The following is a 26,105-nucleotide window of genomic DNA, read 5'->3' on the forward strand; positions in this document are numbered from 1 at the left end:
CGTGCTTAAAGTGATTGTCCAGCATTTAAATTGATAAATAGGGAAGCTGGCAATTAATATTTCTATAATTGGCTAAGTTTTAGTTGAAGTGAAAAAAAACTTGAAAAGTTAAAGGATGAAGTGAAATAAGGAAGAATGGTCAAGAGTGGAGACTGAAAAGAGCAACAGCAAGGGACAGTAAAGAAACAATAGTAATGGAAAAAGAGAGAAAATTAAGAGACCTCTCTGATGAAGGGTCTCGGCCCGAAACGTCAGCTTTTGTGCTCCTAAGATGCTGCTGGGCCTGCTGTGTTCATCCAGCTCCACACTTTGTTATCTTGGATTCTCCAGCATCTGTAGTTCCCATTATCTCTAAGAAATCTTCAGTTGGCATCACAGGAGAAAGAAGAGGAAATATTCTTTACTTTCTCGTGGAATGTAGGCATTGCAGGCTGACCAGCATTTATTGTCCATCCCTCGTTGCCCTTGAGAAGATGATGGTAAGCTGTCTTCCTGAACCACTCAGCCCATGTTATTAGGGAGGGTATTCCAGAATTTTGACCCAGCAACAGTGAAGAAACGGTGACAGATTGCCAATTCAGGATAGTGAGTGACCTAGAGGAGAACTTGCAGAGGGTGGTGTTCCCATATACCTGCTGTTCTTGTCCTTCTAGATGGAAGTAGTTGTGTGTTTAGAAGATACTGTTCGAGAATCTTTGAATTCTGCAGTGGATCTTGTACACACGGCTGTTACTGAGCGTCGATGGTGAACGGAGTGGATGTTTGTGGATGTGATGCCAATCAAGCAAGTTGTTTTATCCTAAATGGTGTCAACTGTCTTGACTGTTCTTGAAGCCAGAGAAGTAAGGAGTATTCCAGCTCACTGGAATTTAAAAAGCCTGAACTCTAAATATGGAACTCCGATAACGTTGCTTGGCTCGTGACAAGTTTGGAGTAAAGGAAGAAGGAAGGACTACTAGTTCAATGTGTCTGATCTCATGGGGTTTGATTTTTTTACTTGAAACCTATCTTTAGTATGTAAATTTACAGAAAATGGAATTAAAATATATTTCAAATTATTTGTAAAGATTGCTGTGAAATTAAGTGGCCAAGAAATGTTTGGCCTTTAATGTTCTGAAGTACCCTAATCAGCTTTGTGTATATACACTGGTTCGTCAGGAGAAGTCTGGAGACTATGAAGCTGTTAACAGAGCAATACTTGACGCTTATGAATTAAATTTAAACTCTTAAGAAAAAAACCTAATCAGTCTTCTGTAGAATTTTCAAGATGAAAATAAATGCTGTGGGATTTGTGGTTTTTATCATTGAAATTAAAATTTGGGGATTGGTGGGAAATCATGATTCTAGAAGAAATCATAAACAGTTTTCCAGTATCCCTTAAGAATTATTTAGATGAGTATCTTGTGTCAAAGATCCGAGAAGTAGTAATTATGGAACTTAGGAAATAGGAGCGAAAGTAGTCCATTTGACCCTTTGAAACTGCTCTGCAATCAATAAGATCATTGCTGATCTGTTTGTGTTTTGAATTCCACTTCTTATCTACCTCCAATAACCCTTGATTCTACTGCCAAAGAAGAACCTGTCCTCCTCTGTCTTAGAAATATTCAACAACACTCGCTTCACTGCTTTCTGAGGGAGACATACTAAAGTTAAACAATGCTCTGAGACTAAAAACAAATCTCACCGCTGTTCTGGAGATAATAGGAACTGTAAATGCTGTAGAATCTGAAATAACAAAGGTGTAGAGCTGAATGAACACAGCAGGCCAAGCAGCATCAGAGGAGCAGGAAAGCTGATGTTTCAGGCCTAGACCCTTCTTCAGAAACGGGGGAGGGCAAGGGTGCTCTGAGATAAATAGAGAGAAAGGGGGAGGCAGACAGAAGATGGATAAAAGAGAAGATAGGGGGAGAGGAGACGGATAGATCAAAGAAGCGGGAATGGAGCCAGTAAAGGTGAGTTTACGTGGGGTGTTAAGGAGGGTATAGGTCAGTCCAGAGAGGATGGACGGGCCAAGGGGGCGGGATGAGGCTATTAGGTAGGAGATGGGGGTGGGGCTTGAGGTGAGAGGAGGGGATAGATAAGAGGAAGGACGGACAGGTTAGGGAGGCAGGGATGAGCTGGGCTGGTTTTGAGATGCGGTAGGGGGAAGGGAGATTTTGAAGCTTGTGACATCCACATTGGGGACCACTTTGTGGATGACCTCCGCTCGGTTTGCACTAAACAACTGCACCTCCCAGTCGCGAACCATTACAACTCCTCCTCCCATTCCTCAGACGACATGTCCAACCTGGGCCTCCTGCAGTGCCACAACGATGCCACCCGACGGCTGCAGGAACAGCACCTCGTATTCCGATTGGGAACCCTGCAGCTCAATGGTATTAATGTGGACTTCACAAGCTTCAAAATCTCCCCTCCCCCAACCGCTTCTCAAAACCAGCGCAGCTTGTCCCTGCCTCTCTAACCTGTCCTTCCTCCCACCTAGCCCCACCCCCATTTCCTACCTATTAACCGCATCCCGCCCCCTTGACCTGTCCATCCTCCTGGACCGACCTATCCCCTCCCTAACTCCCCACCTACACTCACCTTTACTGGCTCCATTCCTGCCTCTCTGACCTGTCTGCCTCCTCTCCACCTATCATCTCCTCTATCCATCTTCTTTCAGCCTCCCCCCTCTCCATATTTATTTCAGATCCCCCTTTCCCTGAAAGAATCTGAAGAAGGGTCTAAGCCTGGAACATCAGCTTTCCTGCTCCTCTGATGCTGCTTTGCCTGCTGCGTTCATCTAGCTCTACACCTTGTTATCTCACCACTGTTCTATAGGGCAACCCCTGATTTTTCAATAATACTCCTGAGGTTAGGGCTCAGCCACAAGACAAAACTTCCTCCCCATATGTTCCTTTGCTCAACAACTCAGGATCTTAAAAAGTTCAATCAAGCCATTCCTCACTCTTCTGAACTCCAGTGGAAACAAGCCCAATCTGTCCAACGTTTCTCATAAGACAACCCATTCATTCCAGGATCAGTCTAGTCAACCTCCTCTGAACTACCTTACAACCTTCCTTAAATGAGGAGACCTAAAATGTACATAGTATTCAAGATGCTGTCTCACCGATAACCTACGTAACTGAGAGGCATCCTTTTAGTTTTAATTCCATTAGCATTCTTGATTACATGCTGTGCCTGTCTACTAATTTTTTGTGATCCGTCGAATAAGAACATCTAAATCCCTCTGCTCCCCAGATTTCCACAGTCATCCTTCATTCAAACAAAGTGAACAACTTCACATAAGCCCACATTATGGTCTATCTGCCAGATTGTTGCCCACTCGCTCAACCTGTCTATATTTTTTCTGCAAGCTCTTTGCTTCTTCACAACATACATTCCAGTCTAACTTTGATTCAAATAAAAAATGTAGCTACAATGCCTTTTGTACTTGGATAACAACAAATCTCCATAGAACGAATTAATCTTATTTTGGGAAATGACCTGGTGGGTTCAAATATATTGGCTTTACTGAGAATATTGGAATAAGCAGTAGAAGCAAAAGAAAGTGAGAAGTTACAGGAATAATGTTTTGAATTGACTGTTGTAACTAGATTACAAACTCATGGATTTAACCAGGAACAGGAACAGGAATAGTTAGTTCCCACATAAGAGATTAACTTATAAAATTAAAGCACATAAGATGAGAGATAGTATATTGCAATGAATAGACAATAGCTTAGCAGACAGGAAACAAAGAGTGGGAATCATTTTATTTCTGAATGGCAGGCAGTGACATGGAGTACAGCAGGGATCAATGCTAAGACCCCCGCTATTCACTATATCACCTAATCTGCACATGACACAAGGTTGGATGTTACGGAGAGCTGTGAGAAAAATGCAGATATGTTGCAGTGTGATTTAGACAGGCTGGGTGAGTGGGCAAATTTATGGCAGATGCAATATAATGTGGATAAATGAGAAGTTATTTACTTTGGCAAAAATAGGAAGGCAGATTATTTTTTGGATGGCTGTAAAATTAGGAAAGGCAAGTGTTCAGTGAGACCTGGTTCTTTTGTGCAACAGTCACTGATAGTAAGCAACAGGTGGTAAAGAAGGCAAACGGTATATTGGCCCCTATGGTGAGAGGATTTGAAAACAGGAACAAGGATATCTTGCTGCAGTTGTACAGGGCATCGGTGACGCTACACCTGGAATATTATATGCAGTTTGGTTTCCTTTTCTGAGGATGGATGAACTTGCTATAGAGGGAGCACGGCGAGGGTTTTCCAAATTGAATCCTGGGATGGCAGGACTAACATATGAGGAGAGATTGATTCAATTAGGATTGTATTCACCAGAGTTTAGAAGAATGAAGGGGAATCTCATCAAAACCTAAACAGGACTAGACAGGGTAGGTGCTGGAAATATGTTCTTGATGGTGGGGAAGTCCAGAACCAGGGGGTGATAGTTTAAGGATAAAGGGTAAACCTTTATTCGAATGAAAGGAGGAGAAATTGCTTCACCAGGGGAGTGGGTGAAGTTCACTTCCACAGAAAGTGGTTGAGGCTAAAATGTTGTATTTTCAAGAAGGAGGTGGATCCCTTGACTCTAAAAGGACCAAGAAATTTCAGGGGAGGGTAGTATTAGGGTATTGAGCTCAATGATGATCTGTGATCCTATTGAAAGCTGGAGCAGGCTTGAGTAGTTGAATGACCTACTCCTGCTGCTATCATGTAGGTTTCTATGCAAGCACTTGATGTGGAAATTCAGTCATCTGACAATATTTTTGAAAACCTAATTAGAGAGGATGGAGATAAGGTTGAGCCTGACATGATTAGTCAATCATCTTTAGTAGAAGTGCAACATGTAGATCCTGAATTAAGAGCCATATCAAACAGCAAACTCAAAAATTGAATCAGAACCAATACCTGTGACAAAGAATAAATGAGTAAATGGAGACCACCTCAAAAATGCCTTTCAAAGACAAGTGTTTAGTCATCCATCAGATGGTTGTTCGTCTTGAGTACAGTACCCTAATGAGATTTTACGAATGGCTCGTGAAGTTCCAATGGCAAGTCGTTTAGCTATTAAGAGAAAGCAGGTTAAAATACTGTAACATTTCAATTGCCTAGGATTACATAACAACATAGTGGAGTAGCAGAGAAACTCAACCATCAGTTAAAACTGCATCTTTCATTCTGCTACCACCTTTCCAAGAACTACTTAGTAAGGTCTTCATGTGTAAGATCCCCTTTATCTAAAACCAGGAGTGGGATTTGTTTATTTTAATAGTTACAGAAGTTTTAACAAGATTTTCTAAAACAATGCCTTTGGGGAAAATAGTAGCAAAACTCATAGTGGTGAAGTTAGTTCAACTTGTTACAAGATATGAATTGCACTAAGAAATACAACTTTATGTCACAAAATTTAAAAGAAGTAATGAATAATTTACGGATAAAATATTTTGTCTTCAGATTTTCACCAGCAATCTCAAGGAGCATTGGAAAGATAGCTTTGAACTTTAAGCAGCACAATTACAGTTTATTGTCAGAAATGTCTTAATGAAAGACATTACTACTTTCAGTAAGGGATGCTTCTGATGAATCCACAGTATTCAGTCCTTTCGAACTGGCAAACAGATGTGAGTTGATAGCATCCCTTAAGTTAATTTAAAAAAATTTATAACCCAAAACTCTCAGACTACATGTCCAGCTTATGTGTCAAGTTTCTGAGAAAAGCCGACCACTATGTGAGTTGGCCAAAAGCCATATGAAAAGCGTAAAACAAATCATGAAAATTAAAGCAGATAAAAAGGCCAACACTCAGACTTTTGTCACTGGAGGCACTGGGGTGTTATTACAGTTACCTGGAACCATTGGAAGCAAAGTTCACTGAGTCTCTTTTTGATTTAATAATATCCAATGATATGAATTATGTAGCGCACACTGCAGACAGAATGAAAAGGAAGTAGGTCATGTTAATTTGTTAAAGTGACACTATGATGAGGAAGAGTATATTTGTAATAGCAAAAGAAATGCAGACTGAAATAAAAATGTCAGAACGATTAAAGGATAAATCAGAAATTAAAAATTCAGAAGTTAACCCTGCACAATCAGAATAGATAACAGAGGTGCTTGAAAAGCTATAATTTTAAGTTTTAACTAAGGTTGTAAATTTGACAACTTGTTTGTGTCTAGACAAACCCGTGAAGAACAAGTCCAACTTCTTAATTAATTGTTTGAATTGGTTACAAAAAGCCTACTTGGTTATCAATTTGGATGAAAATTGAATTGATTTGAATTTGAATTTTCAAAGCAAAAGCACATTGTGTTACAAGGCACAATAGTACCAAGAAATTCCTAAAAAAAAGATAATGTGGGTCTTCCCATGCCTTTAACAAAAAGAGAAATTTTGCAGTATATTGAAACAGGCTGATTTTATCAGATATCCTTTCCATGTTTCAACACTGTAGTGGCTCCTCTGACAAGAGAGGTATGAAATCTGAATGGTTGAAAGAATGCCAGCGTCCCTTTGACAACTTGAAAGCTGTAATGACCACCAAGCAGGTAGTGGTGACAGGGTATCTGGAAATGTATTTATACGTATTTAAATAAGGCTGTTTAAAAATGATGGTGAATAAATTAATAGTACTTCAGGAAACAAGGAGTAAAAGGGAAGAAAATTGGGCTAAGTGCCTGATGACACAGAGGGAGACAGACGCAGAAACCACTTTATTTAAATAGAGATAGCCATCTGCACAGTTTCTTGGAGCAAGTGTGCAGGTTTCTGTCATCGGAGAACAGCTCCATTGTAACAGAACTGTTGTTAGCTTAGCCACTCCAGAACAGCCAAAGTGCAAAAAATGAAGTCCTGTGTGATTTTGGGTCTTGAAGAGATGGATCTAGGAACAAAAAGTTATGGAAGAGGAGGTTAAGGAATCAATGTTAAGAAATAAATGAATTGTGTTAGCAGTTTGAGTCTCATGAAGAGACATTAGCGAAAGAATCCAGCACTGAGCAAATGCTGAAGTTTGTTGGAAAGATACCAAATGCATTTATGCCCACTGAAGAAGGAACTTTAAAGTGGAAACAGGGCAAGCCCTTACTGTGGCCATAACAGAGACATGGGTTTCTCATGGGCAGGAATGGTTGCTGGATGTTCCAGGGTTTAGAACATTTAAAAAGAATAGGGAGGGGGGAAAAAGAGGAGGGGGTGTAGCACTACTAATCAGAGAGGGTATCACAGCTACAGAAGCTTCCATTGTCGAGGAAGATCTGCCTACTGAGTCAGTGTGGGTGGAAATTAGGAACAGCAAGGGAGCTGTCACCTCGTTAGGGGTTTACTACAGGCCCCCCAGTAGCAGCAGGGAGATTGAAGAAAGCATAGGTCGACAGATTTTGGAAAAGTGTGCACGCAGTAGGGTTGTTGTAATGGGTGACTTTAACTTTCCTAATATTGATTGGAACCTCCTTAGAGCAGAAGATTTGAATGGAGCTGTTTTTGTAAGGTGTGTTCAGGAGGGTTTCCTAACGCAGTACGTTGACAGGCCGACGAGGGGAGAGGCCATTCTAGACTTGGTGCTCGGAAACGAGCCAGGGCAGGTATCAGATCTTGTGGTGGGAGAGCATTTTGGTGATAGTGACCATAACTGCCTCACATTCTACATAGCTATGGAGAAGGAGAGGATTAGGCAGAATGGGAGGATATTTAATTGGGGAAGAGGAAACTATGATGCGATTAGACATGAGTTAGGAAGCATGGACTGGGAGCAGTTGTTCCATGGTAAGGGAACTATCGACATGTGGAGACGGTTTAAGGAACAGTTGTTGGGAGTGATGAGTAAATATGTCCCTCTGAGACAGGCAAGAAGGGGTAAGATTAGGGAACCTTGGATGACGAGAGCGGTGGAGCTTCTAGTGAAAAGGAAGAAGGTAGCTTACATAAGGTGGAGGAAGCTAGGGTCAAGTTCAGCTAGAGAGGATTACATGCAGGCAAGGAAGGAGCTCAAAAATGGTCTGAGGAGAGCCAGGAGGGGGCACGAGAAAGGCTTGGCAGAAGGAATCCGGGAGAACACGAAGGCATTTTACACTTACGTGAGGAATAAGAGAATGGTCAAAGAAAGAGTAGGGCCGATCAGGGATAGCATAGGGAACTTATGTGTGGAGCCTGAGGAGGTAGGGGAAGCCCTAAATGAGTTTTTTGCTTCTGTCTTTACGAAAGAAACGAACTTTGTAGTGAATGAAACCTTTGAAGAGCAGGTGTGCATGCTGGAATGGATAGAGATAGACGAAGCTGACGTGCTGAAAATTTTGTCAAACATTAAGATCGACAAGTCGCCAGGCCCGGATCAGATTTGTCCTCGGCTGCTTTGGGAAGCGAGAAATGCAATTGCTTCGCCACTTGCGAAGATCTTTGCATCCTCGCTCTCCACTGGAGTCGTACCTGAGGACTGGAGAGAGGCAAATGTAATTCCTCTCTTCAAGAAAGGAAATAGGGAAATCCCCGGCAATTATAGACCGGTAAGTCTCACGTCTGTCGTCTGCAAGGTGTTAGAAAGGATTCTGAGGGATAAGATTCATGACCATCTGGAAGAGCATGGCTTGATCAAATACAGTCAACACGGCTTTGTGAGGGGTAGGTCATGCCTTACAAACCTTATCGAGTTTTTTGAGGATGTGACTAGAAAAGTTAATGAGGGTCGAGCTGTGGATGTGGTGTATATGGACTTCAGTAAGGCATTTGATAAGGTTCCCCATGGTAGGCTCATTCAGAAGGTCAGGAGGAATGGGATACAGGGGAACTTAGCTGCTTGGATACAGAATTGGCTGGCCAACAGAAGACAGCGAGTGGTTGTAGAAGGAAAATATTCTGCCTGGAAGTCAGTGGTGAGTGGAGTTCCACAGGGCTCTGTCCTTGGGCCTCTACTGTTTGTAATTTTTATTAATGACTTGGACGAGGGGATTGAAGGATAGGTCAGCAAGTTTGCAGACGACACCAAGGTAGGAGGTGTCGTTGACAGTGTAGAGGGCTGTTGTAGGCTGCAGCGGGACATTGACAGGATGCAGAGATGGGCTGAGAGGTGGCAGATGGAGTTCAACCTGGATAAATGCGAGGTGATGCATTTTGGAAGGTCGAATTTGAAAGCTGAGTACAGGATTAAGGATAGGATTCTTGGCAGCGTGGAGGAACAGAGGGATCTTGGTGTGCAGATACATAGATCCCTTAAAATGGCCACCCAAGTGGACAGGGTTGTTAAGAAAGCATATGGTGTTTTGGCTTTCATTAACAGGGGGATTGAGTTTGAGTCGTGAGATCTTGTTGCAGCTCTATAAAACTTTGGTTGGACCGCACTTGGAATACTGCGTCCAGTTCTGGGCGCCCTATTATAGGAAAGATGTGGATGCTTTGGAGAGGGTTCAGAGGAGGTTTACCAGGATGCTGCCTGGACTGGAGGGCTTATCTTATGAAGAGAGGTTGACTGAGCTCGGTCTCTTTTCATTGGAGAAAAGGAGGAGGAGAGGGGACCTAATTGAGGTATACAAGATAATGAGAGGCATAGATAGAGTTGATAGCCAGAGACTATTTCCCAGGGCAGAAATGGCTAGCACGAGGGGTCATAGTTTTAAGCTGGTTGGTGGAAAGTATAGAGGGGATGTCAGAGGCAGGTTCTTTACGCAGAGAGTTGTGAGAGCATGGAATGCGTTGCCAGCAGCAGTTGTGGAAGCAAGGTCATTGGGGTCATTTAAGAGACTGCTGGACATGTATATGGTCACAGAAATTTGAGGGTGCATACATGAGGATCAATGGTCGGCACAACATTGTGGGCTGAAGGGCCTGTTCTGTGCTGTACTGTTCTATGTTCTATGTTCTATGAAGTTTGAGTATATATAGGATTATTATTGAATGGAAAGCGGTTGACTTTTTACTTCTGATTGGTGTAATAACTAGTCATTATATAGTGTAAAATAGTTTATGCTTTTATCCTTTTGTTGAATAATCTTTGTTTCTTTTGTTGAAAGTACATTGGCAGGCTCTTGAGAAGATATTCAGCGTCTGACCACTGTTGATCTTTCAAGCCAGACCTCACTCTGGAATCCTAAATTGTCTAGTGTTACTGTCAGCTGGAATCATGACAGTACAAGTTCTATGCATAGTAATTCTCGGTAGAGACAGACTCTCATCAGTGATTGGGTTTCACACATGCTGAGCCTCAATGGGTACAGATTTCTCACACGCTGACCCTCGCTACAGTCAAGACCAAACATAGACTTGTTACTGGGCAATGAGTTTCCACACATATAACAACACAATTGTTCCCATGCAAACAGCGTCTCACTGGAATAGGGGTCCCTTGCCAACTGACTCTAACTAGATATGGGTGTGACAAACACTGATTTGTTTCTGGGTAATGGTACCACACACACTGACTCTCACTGTGTTGCAGGGTCCCACATAAGTACATACACTGACTGTCACTGGGGTGCAGGGTCTCTCTGTCACACACACACAACACACACACAACACACACACTCTTTCTCTCGCTCTCCCCTCTCACTCTCTCTCGGGTCCTGGGTCCCACACACATGCATGCACACAGACTCTCACTGGTGTCTGTCATACACACACACACGCTGACTGGGATATGGGGTCCCACGCACACACTAACCCTCACTGGGGTACAGGGTCCCACCCACACACACTGACTCTCACTGGATTTGTTGCTCATATTTCACTTTGCAAGGGGATAGGTTTCAGTCAGCAGGGGAGGTGTTTAAAAGTTATTGCAATTGAATGTGCCACATTTGAACTTCTGTGAGTAAATTCAATAGAGTCCCACTACCACAGGTCAGGGCCCAATATTTATCAACTCTTTGACCTTCATTAGGCTGGACCGTTTTGAGAAGACAAATGAGATGTTACTCAACTTCAACAATCTGTCAAGCGTGAGGCTAAACCAGATGACAGAACGATACCAGCATCATACCAAGGCACTTGTGGACATGAAGAAAGATCTCGACAATATCTTTCGGCGAATAAGGTACTATGTTAGCAAATGATCATGTGTTGCCTGTCTTGGAAGAGAAATTGCTGCACCCTCACTGACCCTCTCCCAATCCAACCGTGTTGCTACTGTTCCTGATCACAATGATTTCAAAATCTTAACCTTGTTTACAGCTTTCTCTGTGTTGTCACTGCCACTGTCTGGGAAGCTAGGTAGGAGGTGGCGGAGCCTTTGGCCTTGATCTTTGAGTCCTCATTGTCTACAGGTCTAGTACCAGAGGACTGGAGGATTGCAAGTGTGCCCTTGTTCGAGAAGGGCAGTAGGGATGACCCAGGTAATTATAGACCTGTGAGCCTTACATCTGTTGTAGGAAAAGTTTTGGAAAGGATTATAAGAGATAGGATTTATAATCATCTGGCAAGCAACAATTTGATTGGAGATGGTCAGCATAGATTTGTCAAGGACAGGTCGTGTCTCACAAACCTCAGAGTTTTTTGAGAAGGTGACCAAGCATGTAGATGAGGGTCAGGCATTTGACGTGGTGTACATGGACTTCAGTAAAGTCTTTGATAAGGTTCCACATGGTAGTCTGTTGGACAAAGTGCGGAGGCACGGGAATGAGGGAGATTTAGCAGTTTGGATTAGCAACTAGCTTTCTGTAAGGAGGCAACGAGTGGTAGTTGATGGAAAATATTCAGTCTGGAGTCAGGCCACTAGTGGTGTGCCTCAAGTATCTGTTTTGGGACCACTGCTGTTTGTCATTTTCATAAATGACTTGGACGCAGGCATAGGTGGATGGGTTAGTAAGTTTGCAGATGACACAAAAGTCGGTGGAGTGGTGGACATTGTGGAAGAATGTTGCAGGTTGCAGGGAGACTTGGATAAACTGCAGAATTGGGCCGAAAGGTGGCAAATGGAGTTTAATGCGGATAAATGTGAGGTGATTCACTTTGGGAGGAATAATAGGAAGGCAGAATACCGGGTCACTGGAACAATTCTTGGTAGTGTGGATGTGCGGAGGGATCTTGGTGTCCATGTACATAGATCCCTGAAAGTTGCCACCCAGGTTGATAGTGCTGTTGAGAAGGCTTACAGTGTGTTGGGTTTTATTGGTAGAGGGATTGAGTTCCGGAGCCGTGATGTCATGCTGCAACTGTACAAAACGCTAGTGTGGCCTCATTTAGAATATTGCATGCAGTTCTGGTCGCCCCATTACAGGAAGGATGTGGAAGCATTAGAAAAGGTGCAGAGGAGATTTCCAGGATGTTGCCTGGTCTGGAGCACAGGCCCTATGGAGAAAGGTTGAGGGACTTGGGTCTGTTCTCCTTGGAGAGAAGGAGGCTAAGAGGGGATTTAATAGAGACATACAAGATGATCAGAGGATTAGATAGGGTGGACAGTGAGAGTCTTTTTCAGAGGATGATGACTTCAGCTTGTACAAGGGGACATAGCTACAAATTGAGGGGTGATAGATTTAAGACAGATGTCAGAGGCAGGTTCTTTACTCAGAGAGTGGTAAGGGCGTGGAACGCCCTGCCTGCCAATGTAGTTAACTCAGCCACATTAGGGGCATTTAAACAGTCCTTGGATAAGCATATGGATAATGATGGGATAGTGTAGGGGGAGGGGCTTAGATTAGTTCACAGGTCGGCGCAACATCGAGGGCCGAAGGTCCTGTTCTGCGCTGTACTGTTCTTTGTTCTATGTTCAACCTGTAATTCACCCTCCTGTCTTTCCACTCATGATCTCCTCAATGCATCCTCTGCATCAGCATCAGTGGCAGAGCCTTCAGCTATATTACACTGCATTTTGAGGTTTCCTCTCTAATGCTTTCTATCTACAACTCACTTAAGATTATCCAGTCCTAACTTTATCCTCAGTTGAGTGAGCAGGTCAGCTGGAGTTTGCAATCCTGGTCCCAGTCAATGAAGATAGGAGAAATTTTGGCCATGTACTACGTCCCTGTGGTCAGACACACTAACAACAGTTGTTGCCAATGAGGACATGTGAAGAATGAGTTATCAGTAGGCAGCTGGCTCCTGGAGGAGTATACCACAGGGTGCCCTTAATGGAGAAGGAGAGCAGATTTCAAAGAATCACAGAATAGTTAAAGCACTAAAGGATGCCATTTAAATCATCATTCCACTGCTGACTGTCTGAAGCAGGAATTCTCCTTGTGCCATTCGTCAAACCTTCTCCCCAGCCCACGTCCTTCTTTCTCGGAGAATTGTTCAATTCTGTCTCAAAAGATTGGTTTGAATTTGCCACCATCACACTTTTCAGGCATTAGATTTCAGATTCTGACCACTTACTTTCTCCTCCTATCACCATTGCATCTTTTGCCAATTATCAGTAGCTGCTGGTTATTGATCCTTCCGTCAATAGAAAGAGGGTTTCCCTTTTTAACTTTGTCCCAACCTTTGATGATTTTCAACATCTCTATCAGATCTGTAATCAAGTATCAAGCTGAGGCTAAATCAGTATATTTAACAGTCTTTATACTTTTAACAATTTCCCTGCTCTTGTACTCTGTTAGTAAGGCCCAGGAATGCTTTATACTTTAACAACTGCTCTTACACCTCGTCGTGCTATTTTCAATGAGTGTGTAATTTCCCTTCTCCAGCCTCCTCTTGGGAATTGCATCCTTTATTTAGCATGATCTTTTGTGTTTTTGTATCAAAATTAATCATTTCACACTTCTCTGTGTTAAATTTCATCTGACATTTCTCCATCTATTTCACCTGTTTATCTTTTTGAAGCTGTACACTGCCCTCCACATAGTTCACAATGTTCCAAGTTTTGTATCATCTGCCATGTTTGAAATTGTACCCTGTGCGTATCCTGACCTGAGATAAGTAGCATACATCAGGAATATTCACTTTCTCTTGATTTATTGTTTGAAATAGGAATAAAGGAAGTCTTTGTTCTGTGCCAAAGTGTCCTCATGCTGTTAAGGAATTCCTTTTAGCCCCTGTATTGAGGTAATGTGCCACTGGAGGGAGCAGGTGCATTAGGCAAATACAAACATCAAATCATTGCAGAATTTTCATCTTGAGGCTTATCACAGTAAACCGTGCAGCCTCGCTGTCAGTGGCTACATGCAGTCATACAAACATATGAATTATGAGCAAGAGTAGGCACCCCAGCCTTTTAAACCTGCATTGCTATTCAATAAAATTATGGCTGATCTGTTTGTAACCTCATTTACATCTGATAATCCTTCACCCACTTACTCTATCAAGAAGTTGCCTACCTGAGCCTTAAAAGTATTCAAGGGTCTAACAGTGACCCGTAATTTGAGATTTTCCTGCAAGAGGAAGGTCCTTTCCACATCTATCCTGTCAAGACCCGTTGGATGTTGTATATTTTGTTCAAGTCACCATTCCTCACAAGACAACCACCCTGCCAACACGCACACGCGCACACACACGCACACACCATCCCCAGGTATTAGTCTGATAGTAAACCTTCTTTGAACTGTTTCCAAAGCATTTATATCCTTCCTTAAGTACTGAGACCCATAATGTACACAATGCTCCAGATGTACCTCACTAATGCCCTGTATAACTGAAGCATAACTTCCCTTCATTTGTTTTCAGCGCCTCTTGCAATTAAAAAAATATTCTATTAGTTATCCTGATTTCTTGCTGTACCTACAAACTAATCTTTTGCAATTCATTCCCAAAAACACTCAGGTTCCTCTGCATTTCAGAGCCCTCTGATCTCTCACTGCTTAGATAACATGGTGCCAAAATAGTCAGTTTTACATTTTCCTACATGACATTCCATTTGCCAGCTCTTTGCTCACTCACCTAACCTAACTATAACTTTTTGTAGCCCCCCCTAGATGCTCTTCATATCTTTTCTACCTATTTTTGTGTCTTCAGCAAATTTAACAACAATGCCTTCCATCTCTTCATTCACATCACTGGTATAAATTTTAAACAGTTGAAGCCCTGGCACTGATCCCTGTGATGTGTATCATCTCTTCCATCGTGTCAACCTGAAAGAGACTCATTTTTGCCTCCTTCATTTCCTGTTTGCCAGCCAATCCTCTATCTATGCCAATATGCTACCCCCATTCCACAAGCCTTTATTTTCTCAGTAACCATTGATGAGGCACCTTATTCAATCCCTACTGGACATCTAGCTACAGTACATCTTGTTACTTCCACAAAGAACTCCAATAAATCTGTTAAACATGATTTCAGTTTCAAAAAACCATGTTGACTCTATTTGACTGTCTTAGACTTTTCTTATAACGTATTTAATAATTGCTTCAAACCCTTTTCCTCTCACAATCCAACTGCTGTGGTGAGATTCGAACCCAGGTTCCCAGAACATATCTGGGTCTCTGAATTAGCAGCCCAGCGATAAGCTATCACCTCCCCTATGCAGAACTTCTTCCTTTGTCCCACCTATGTTGTTGGTACCTATGTGGACCATGATGAATGGACCCATCCCTCCCTCCCTCTGTAATTTCCCTGAAGTTCTGAGCAGAATTTACCAACCTTGACATGAGCTTGGCAATGTAGCCTTCTGAACTCTTGTTCTTGGCTGCAGAGAATAGTGTCAACCTTTTTCACTATACTGCCACGAGCACACCCACTCACCCCAACATGAAATGACCAAGTGTCTCTTGGACATTTGCAAAGGCTGAGGTTCTTGCACTTCTGCCCTCCAGATACCCTTTCTGCCTTCCTTACAGTCACATACTCCTGTCACTGAACACTGACTAATTCAGAAAAACCTATGCCAAGAAGTTTGACTGCTTCATGCTCAAAGCATCCAGGAAAGCTTTCCCTCTCTGCACTGTCAGTAGTTTAGCCGCTAGATCTTAGCAGCTGAAGCTTCTTGAGCTGCAAGCACTGGTTGCAGGCGTGTTTATCCTAGATTGCACCAGCATCCAGAAGCTTCCACATGCAGCAGCTGTGACACATCACCTGTCCTGCCATCTTTAATGTGTTTCAATTAATACGTAATTAATTTATCAGCACCAATACTATTTTGAACAGTAGGCATAAAATAAACCTTAAACACTTAGCAGATACTCACCACACAGCTGGCTTTTTTCCTGTAGTAGGGTAAGAACCAATTCCTACAGGGTGAAAAAATCGAAGACAGATAAAGAAGCACCTAATTTCCCACTTCCTCCAACTCCTTTACTCACCAACTGCCAGCTTTCAACCGCGCTGTCTCATGGCCGTGCCTCATGGTCTGAGTGGCTCTGGACATGGTGCTGGTGTCTTGGACACAGTCCTAGTCGCCCACTGCTCCAGATGAAATCTCATGTTGGAGAATACTTTGTAAGTAGGTATGTGTGATATCACTATTTGTACATGTATGCAGTATTTCTGCATAAGCAGTCTCCCTGCCAGCGTGTGGTGATTTACGTATGGTTGTGTTTAAGTTACAAGCAGCAAAACTGCGCAAGAATGCAGATAATCTGTGATGTAGTAAATCTGATGAATTGGCACCAACAAATGTCTAACCTGAGAAGAGGTTTTTCTGAATGTGGCTTCCAAAGTTCTGATCAACTGGCCATTTGTTTTTATTTCCCCTTTAGGATTCTGAAGGACAAACTTGCAAAGCAACACCCTGAAGCATTCAGCAGTAAGTATGTTCAGGGGATTGTACATTTTTCACAGATTAATGTCATTTTTTAGCTGTGGGACATGTCAGAGAAACCCATAAAAATTTATCAGGTAGCACACAGAAATCTTTTGCTCTGAGAGATTGGAATGTGGAACTTGAAGCGCAAACTGATCAGCCAATGTCTTACTGAAGGTGAAGCAGGATCAAAGGGCCAAATAGCCAACTTCTGCACTAAGTTTCTGTGTTTCTAAATGTTCTATTTAGACGGTTGTGAATATTTGTAATTCTCCACCTTACACCTCTACCCTGTCATTAATTCGGGGGAACAGTGTCAAGTTGGCAAATGAATTGCAACACAGAAGTGTGAGGTTATACCTTGTCATAGGAAGAAAAAGGAAATCACCAAACCCCCTGGGCATTCGGAGCCTAAATGGTGCAGACAGTAACAGGAATCAGGGAACTGCAGATACATACAATGGTATGAGCTCGAAGCAGGAGTAGACCATTCAGCCCCTCAAGCCTGCTGCTCCACTCACTAAAATATTGGCTGATCTGTTTGTGTTTAAAGTTCCACATTCCATTCTATCCCCGATAACCTTTCATTGCCCTGCCCAACCAGAATCTACCCACCTCTGCCTTAAAAAATATTTAATGATCTCACCTCTATCACCTTCTGAGGCAGACAATTCCAAAGTTGCTCGACCCTCTGAGAGAGGGAAGAAGCTTCGTCTGTGTCCTAAAAGGATAACCCCAATTTTAAAACCATGCCCCATAATTCTGGACTGCCTGAGAGAGGAAATGTTATCTTTGTTCATACTATTTGAGATCTTATACACTTCAGTCAAGTTACGCCTCACTCTTCAAAGGGCATTTGGCCTTTTAAGCCTGCTTCACATTCAATTTGATCATAGCTGATTATCCAGCTCAGTACCTTATTCTTGTTTTCTTCCCACAGGCTTTGATCCCTTTAGCCCTTAGAGCTATATCTAACCCCTTCTTGAAATCATTCAATGTTTTGGCCTCAATTGATTTCTGCGGCAGAAAATTCCACAGGGTCACTACCGTCCGGGTAAAGACATTTCTCTGTGTCTCAGTCTTAAATGGCCTACCTCGTGTCCTTAGACTGTGACCCCTGGTTCTGGACTCTCTGGTCATTGGAAACATCTTTCCTGCATTTACCCTTTCTGATCCTATTAGAAGTCTATAAGTTTCTGTGAGATTTCCCCTCATTTTTCTAAACAAGCCCAGCCTGCCCAACTTATTCTCATAAGCCAACACACCCATTGCAGCAATTGGTGCCATAAACTCTCTCTGAACTACCTCCAATGCATTTTACATCCTTCCTTGAATAAGGAGACTGAATCTGTACATATTGTTTGAGATGTGGTCCCACCAATACTCTGTATAACTGAAACGTAGCATCTCTAGTTTTATGTTCAATTCCTGTCGTACTAAAAGAGGGTATCTCATTAATCTTCTCAATTCCAATCTGTACTTGCACACTAACCTTTTGTGACTCATGCACTAGAACATCTAACTCCTCTACACCTCAGAATTCAATCTCCATTTAAGAGATTTCTATTTCTTCTTGCCAAAGTGAACAATTTCATGTTTTCTCATATTATACTCCATCTGCGAGACTTTTACTAATTTGCTTTATCTATCTATATCTATCTGCAAATTCATTATGTCTTCTCCACAACATATTTTCCTACCTTTTGGCCATGGGTACCCGCATGGGCCCAAGCTTTTCCTGCCTCTTTGTAGGTTACATGGAACAATCCCTCTTTCGTACCTACACTGGCCCGAAACCCCACCTCTTCCTCCATTACATTGATGATTGTATCAGCGCCGCCTCATGTTCCCATAAAGAGCTTGAACAGTTCATCCACTTCACCAATACGTTCCACCCCAACCTTAAGTTCACCTGGACCATCTCTGATACATCTCTCTCCTTCCTGGACCTCTCTGCTTCCATCTCTGGCAACCACCTAGAAACCAATATCCATTTCAAGCCCACCAACTCCCACAGCTGCCTGGAATACACCTCTTCCCGCCCACCTTCTTGCAAAAATTCCATCCCTTATTCACAATTCCTTTGCCTCCACTGCATCTGCTCCCAGGATGAGGCATTCCACTTCCATGCATCTCAGATGTCCTCGTTTTTCAAGAACCACAAAATCCCCCCCACAGTGGTTGAGGATGCCCTCAACCGTGTCTCCTGCATTTGCTGCAACTCATCCCTCACACCCCCTCCCCGCAGTAACAACCAAAACAGAAATCCCCTCGTCCTCACGTACCACCCCACCAACTTCCGGATACAACGCATCATCCTCCAACACTTGCACCATCTGCAATCCGACCCCACCACCAAAGACATTTTTCCCTCCCCACCCTTATCTGCTTTCCAGAGGGACCACTCTCCCTGTAACTCCCTTGTCTGCTCCACACTCCCCTCCAGCCCCACCACACCAGGCACTTTCCCCTGCAACCGCAGGGAGTATGACACTTGCCCCCTCACCACCCCCCTCACCTCCATCCCAGGCTCCAAGAAGACTTTGCACATCAAGCAGGTGTTCACCTGCACATCTGCTAATGTGGTATACTGTATCCGCTGTACCCATTGTGGCCTCCTCTACATTGGGGAAACCAAGCAGAGTCTTAGGGACCACTTTGCAGAACACCTCCGCTTGGTTCGCAGTAAACAACTGCACCTCCCAGTCGTGAACCATTTCAGCTCCCCCTCCCATTCCTGCGATGACATGTCCATCCTGGGCCTCCTGCAGTGCCATAATGATGCCACCTGAAGGTTGCAAGAACAACATTTCATATTCCGCTTGGGAACCCTGCAGCCCAATGGTATCAATGTGGACTTCGCCAGCTTCAAAATCTCCCCTCCCCCTACCACATCTCAAAACCTGCCCAGCTTGCCCACGCCTCCCTAACCTGTCTCTCCTCCCACCTATCCCCTCCTCCCACCTCAATCCCCAACCCCATCTCCTACCTACCAACCTCATCCCGCCTCCTTGACCTGTCTATCCTTCTGGACTGACCAACCCCCAGCCTAACTGCCCACCTCCACTCACCTTTACTGGCTCCACTTCCGCCTCTTTGACCTGTCTGTCTCCTCTCCACCTATCTTCTCCTCTATCCATCTTCCATCTGCCTCCCCCGCCCTCCCTATTTATTTCAGAACCTACTTCCCCTCCCCCATTTCTGAAAAAGGGTCTAGGCCCGAAACATCAGTTTTCCTGCTCCTCTGATGCTGCTTGGCCTGCTGTGTTCATCCAGCTCCACACTTTGTTATCTCATATTTTCCTACCTATCTTCATTTCTTCTGTGAATGTAGCTCCTGTGCCCTTGCTAATCAGATCTAAGCTATGAATCATTAAAAGTAGTGTCATGACCCAATAAAAACATATTTTTTAAAATACAAAAGAATACAATTGAAAGCAGAAAATTATATTAAACTTATAGAGAACCTTGGTTATATCAGACTGGTCGATCCAAGAAAAAATAGGGGCACTTGAAAAAGCGTAAAAAAGAGTCACAAGAGTAAGACCAGAATTGCAAGTATGTACTTCTCAACAAAGATTGATCTGATTATAGTGAAAAGGTAGGCGAGGAGTGACCTGACAGCTTTCTTTAAATTGTGGAATAGTGTAATAGGTTAGGTGTAGAGAAAAGAGTTCCCACTTCTACAAAAGTCCAAACAAGGAATGGCCAACAAATCAATAAGGAATTCAAGAAAAAATCAATGGCAGACAAACAAAGCAGCACAGGTATAGCAGAAGTGAAAAGGGAGAGATTTGGGGCAGCGCGATGTCTCAGTGGTGAGCACTGCTGCCTCACAGCACCAGGGACCCTAGTTCAATTCCACCCTCGGGTGACTGTCTGTGTGGAGTTTGCACGTTCTCGTGTCTGCTTTCCTCCGGGTGCTCCGGTTTCCTCCCACAGTCCAAAGATGTGCACGCAGGTGGATTGGCCATGCTAAATTGCCCATCGTGTTCAGGTATTTGTAGATTAGGTGGGTTATGAGGGATGGGTCGGGGTGGAATGCTGTGAGGGGCTCTATTATGGATTTATGGGGTGAAGGGCCTGTTTCCACATTGTAGGAATTCTATGATTAGAAAACTGCGAACGTAACATCAATACTGAAATCAGGAGGGAGCTGGAAAGCTGAATCGTAAGAGCAGGTTTAGGCCATTCAGCCCCTTGAGCCTTTTCCATCATTTAATAAGATCAGGAATGATCTAGTTATTGCCTTAACACAATTTTTCTGTTATGTCCATAATTCTCGGCTCTCTTGCCAGCTTCTACTACTCACTAACAACCCTTTGAGAGGAAAGATCATTCTTTGGCCTACGCCTGCCCCTATTTATATGATTTTATTAGGACTAGAAAGCTATGCTGATAGGGTGAAAAGGAGTGCTGTGGAACATAGGTGGTGCATGGACGAGTTAGATAAAATGGCATGTTTCTGTGCTGAAAGTCTGCTGTAAGAGTCAGTGTGATCCTGGGCAAGTTGCCAGCACATGACCTACTGCCTGAGGAATGCCTGTAATAAGTAGAGAATCACTGGGGACATGGAGGAAACAACACATCACCCAGAGGAAGGAAAAGGCAAACAGTGCCTAAAGATATCAGCCTGAAAGAATTCTCTCTGCTTATTCAATGGGCTGTGAAATGTCGTGGTTATGATGTATCTGATGAACTTGAGCAGCATTGTATGTGATAATGTTCAATGGAATGGTTGGGTATGAGTTAGCACCCATGGACTTGCCAGGGAATGTTTCCTGACCCCAAACGTGTTTACTGATAGGTGAGTAGGAGAGGACAGGACAGGCTTGTTGAGAACTATGATGAAGTTGGATATGAAGGGAAGTTGGGAGATAAGTAAGGTAAATGTTGCCATTGCAAGATGGAGATAGGAGTGACTTGGGTGAGAATAGGATGAGTTAGAGTTGGATGGGCAATAACTGTCTAGTGGCAGGGTTGAAATGTGACCAGATCTTACTGATACATGATTCTATTTTTGGGGGATAGGTACCTACAATTCCCTGGTTACAGATGACGATGAGGATTTTGATTCAATCCCGAAGGGTTCATTACCACTGTCCTCCACTTTGGAGTTGAGTTCTGACTCCAGTAATACCAGCCCAACGTTACTGTCCACTGGAGCAAGTGGGGACTCGGAAGATGCCTCACAGGGACTCACAGACACCCTGCCGATTCAGGGACAGATTGATGGGCAAGAACAGCCTGTCAGAGAAGATGGTGGAGAATAATCTTCAAACTGCACTTGGATAATGGTCCCCTCAGAGTGAGAGGGTGAAAGCAGCCTGGAAACCAGGCCCAAGTACCTGGACAAGCTCTTGGATGAAACCTCTTATTGTTGGTATTAGAGCGGACACCAAGGCCAATACCTGAAGAAACACAAACTAACTTAAAACGTTTGCTGTTTTTCTTGTTTTTTTAATTGCACAGTGGATTACTGTTACCCAAAATTTTTGGTGGACTCCACTCACTATGTCATCCTAGGGGTTTAACAGCGAAACACAGTCATGTTCACTGTATGACTGTAGGTTTGCACTTGTTGGATTTATGTTAAAAATGTAAAATGTGAGAAAATAAAATGTCAACAGCACTGCAGCTGATGGCTGAAGTGTGTTCTAGTGTCAGGTGGGATAGTTCGTTGTTGATTTGTGGAGACACTCACAGCCAGGACATCAAGAATTTATCAACCGGTTACTGCTTAAACCTCACAGCATGTTAGCTTGAGGAATGATGCATCTACTGATGGGATGCTGAGGTTCACAACCAGAGCAGCTGGTCAGCCATGTAATTTGAATGCAGTCTTTACGAAATAGGAGTTGGCAATAATTAACTGAATAATTGTGATAATCCTCAGGAATGGCAATACTCCCAAATAGGCGTACATTCCTGCCAGTGTGAGTGGAAACGTGGAAAGCAGGGCCTGAAGACTATTCCCAGGCTGAACTCCGACTGTGCGCAGGATTCTAGCTCTATAGGGAGTTCACACAAGCTGTTTCCTTAACTCTGCTTTGGTTCTAATGATGAAGGGTCTAGGCCTGAAACGTCAGCTTTTGTGCTCCTGAGATGCTGCTTGGCCTGCTGTGTTCATCCAGCCTCACGTTTTATTATCTTGGTTCTAAGCTTGCCCACTTCTACCTGTCACAAAGGGAAGCGTTAAAGTTAAGTTGCTGGTTGTTAAGCTTACACTGTCAATTGTTAAAGTGCTGCTCGTTATTGTTACGTTACTGCTTGTTAATTATATTACTACTTTGTTTTCTGGCACTGTCATTAAGAAATATAGTTTTCATTGCTTTCTCGTCACAGGATCATCTGTAAGAAGAGTGGCTCACCAGTTGTTTTCAGCCCAAAGCTGGACTGCTTGCATCTATCAATGCAATAACTTGATTAGAACAAAGTGCATTACATCATGCCTTAGTGCAGTGACATATCCTCCAGCACTTCACATGAGCCGCTATCAAAACAAACTAAACCATGGAGATGTTCAGAGGGAGGGTCACTGGACCCAAAATGTTAACTGATATCTCTCCACAGATGCTGCCAGACATGCTGATTTCTGTTTTTGTTCCTGATTTCCAACACCCACAGTTCTTTTGGTTTTTATTCATGTAGATGTTAGGACAGGTCACCAATAACACGGCCAAAGAGCTGCCTATACTGGAGTATCTTAAAGGAGGGAAGAAAGATAAAGCAAGGACTCATTTAAACAGCAGCTTGCACAACCACAGGTGTCCATAAGTTCCTTGCAGCCAATAAAGCACTTCTGAAGTGTGGTTGGAAATGTCAGAAATGCAATAGGGAGGGAATTCCACAGCTTGTCGCCGAGGCACCTGAAGCCATGACTGACTTCAGTGCAGCAATTTAAATCTCAAAGATGCCCAAGGTTCCAAAATTGGAGGAGTGGTAAGATTTTGGAAGGTTTGGGGATTGGAACAATTCACAGTTAATGAGTGAGGAAACCCTGGAGGGTATTGAACATGAAATTGAGAATTTAAAATTTGAAATGTTGTTGACCTGGGAGGTGGTGTAGGTCAGTGAGCACAGGGCTGTTGAGTAAATGGGATTGGTCTGAATTTTGATTAGCTGGGGTTTCGCCTGGAGCTGAGACAGATGATATGATGGAGATGGCAGGAGGTGGACTGAGTAAAGGATGGAGAGTATGAGGTTGTTGACTTGCTCGCCAAGGTGGGTAGTTTTTGTTCAGACATTTCATCATCATGCTAGGTAACATCATCAGTGGACCATGCAGACTGGACTTTATAAATTCCAAGCGGAGTAAAATAACATTGCTTAATCGCATGCCTCCATGATGATGTCACCTAGCATGGTGACAAAACATCTAAACAAAAACGAGCCAGCTCACCGAGCAAGTCATCAACCTCATCCACAACCTGAGCTACACATCTTTACCAAAGCTTTAAACAATTATGGATTGAGAGTATATCATGTTGAAAATTCAGCCTGAACCTAATCAGGGCACTGATGTTAGGAATCACCTGATTCAAGCTGAGACACTGACTGCGGAGATAATTGTCGTTAAATGGAACACTGTTCCAATTGACTACTTCTGTCATATTTCAACCTCTTGCTGCATAAGCAGCTACCTTTAGGCAAAATGTAGAATAAGGAATCCTGAGCAGGAGCGGACCATTCAGCCTAATGAGCCTGCTCCAATCGTCAATACATCAAAGCTGACCTTTGGATTCAATTCCACTTTCCCTTCCAGTCCCCCTACCTTCAAGACCTGGCCATAAGTATATTTAACGATGGAGCATCTACAATCCTTTGGGATAGGGATTTACAAAGATTAGATGAAAACATTTCTCCTTGCCCAATTTCTTCCACCCCTGCTGAAAAAAACCTATGTATTGATTCCACAGACAACAGAAAAAAACTTTGATCTGTGCCTATTGCTTCAATGAGAACAATTCTGTTTCTTTTACTGTCCAGAAAATATAGACAGAAATTACCCCAATCTCTCATCACAAAAACGGACTTCGTTCCCCCAGAACAGCCTCACTGAACCCTGCCGCATCTTCACCATTCCCCCAGAACAGCCACACTGAACTCTGCCGCATTTTCACCATTCCCCCAGACTTCCACTAACTGAGGATGAACGGTCAGTCCTTAGTAAGGGGCTCACCTTTGTCCCCCTACAAGCACACATCAACGAATACCAGTCACGGTTGGACATAGAACAGTTTTTCTGCCACCTTCGCCTCCACGCCTACTTCAACCGGGAACCTAACCCTCCCTCCACTGACCCCTTAACCCGCTTCCAACACAAGTCCTCCTCCTGGACACCACCCCCAGGCCTCCTACCTTCCCTCGACCTCTTCGTCTCTAACTGCCGTCGAGACATTAACCGCCCCAACCTCTCCACCCCGCTCACCCACTCCAACCTCTCCCCTGCAGAACGGGCAGCCCCCCGCTCCCACGCTAACCTCACCATCAAACCCGCAGACAAGGGCGGCGCAGTAGTAGTATGGCACACTGACCTCTACATTGCCGAGGCCAAACGCCAACTCTCCGACACCACCACCTACTGCCCTCTTGATCATGACCCCACACCCGAGCACCAAACCATCACCTCCAACACCATTCATGACCTCATCACCTCAGGGGACCTCCCACCCACAGCCTCTAACCTCATTGTTCCCCAACCCCGCACGGCCCGTTTCTATCTCCTTCCCAAAATCCACAAACCTGCCTGCTCTGGTTGACCCATTGTCTCAGCCTGTTCCTGCCCCACCAAACTCATCTCCCCTATCTGGACTCCATTTTCTCCCCTTTGGTCCGGGAACTCCCTACCTACGTCCGTGACACCACCCACGCCCTCCACCTCCTCCAGGACTTCCAATTCCCTGGCCCCCAACACCTCATTTTCACCATGGACGTCCAGTCCCTATACGCCTGTATTCCGCATGCAGATGGCCTCAAGGCCCTCCGCTTCTTCTTGTCCCGCAGGACCGACCAGTCCCCCTCCACCGACACCCTCATCCGCCTAGCCGAACTCGTCCTCACCCTCAACAACTTCTCTTTCGATTCCTCCCATTTCCTACAGACTAAGGGGGTGGCCATGGGCACCCGCATGGGCCCCAGCTATGCCTGCCTCTGTAGGTCACGTGGAACAGTCCCTCTTTCACACCTACACAGGTCCCAAACCCCACCTCTTCCTCTGTTACATTGATGACTGTATCGGCGCCACCTCTTGCTCCCAAGAGGAGCTCGAACAGTTCATCCACTTCACCAACACCTTCCACCCCAACCTTCAGTTCACCTGGGCCATCTCCAGTACATCCCTCACCTTCCTGGGTCTCTCAGTCTCCATCTCAGGCAACCAGCTTGTAACTGATGTCCATTTCAAGCCCACCAACTCCCACAGCTACCTAGAATACACCTCCTCCCACCCACCCTCCTGCAAAAATTCCATCCCCTATTCCCAATTCCTCCGCCTCCGCCGCATCTG

At 44.0% G+C, this 26,105-nt stretch overlaps 1 protein-coding gene across 1 annotated transcript in view; it reads left to right on the forward strand.

Moving 5' to 3' along the window:
* Positions 1-24,715, forward strand: part of kxd1 (KxDL motif containing 1) — a 40,249-nt gene extending 15,534 nt beyond the window's left edge. Inside the window, exons 3-5 of the mRNA XM_059638478.1 lie at positions 10,871-11,023; positions 16,554-16,600; positions 21,629-24,715. Of these exons, the coding sequence (XP_059494461.1) occupies positions 10,871-11,023; positions 16,554-16,600; positions 21,629-21,870 (442 nt within the window). The 3' untranslated portion in view covers positions 21,871-24,715. The remainder of the gene's footprint in view (positions 1-10,870; positions 11,024-16,553; positions 16,601-21,628) is intronic.
* Positions 24,716-26,105: the final 1,390 nt, after the last annotated feature.

The sequence above is a fragment of the Stegostoma tigrinum genome, chromosome 30 (genome assembly GCF_030684315.1).
Source record: "Stegostoma tigrinum isolate sSteTig4 chromosome 30, sSteTig4.hap1, whole genome shotgun sequence".
In the NCBI taxonomy this organism is placed as follows: Eukaryota; Metazoa; Chordata; class Chondrichthyes; order Orectolobiformes; family Stegostomatidae; genus Stegostoma; species Stegostoma tigrinum.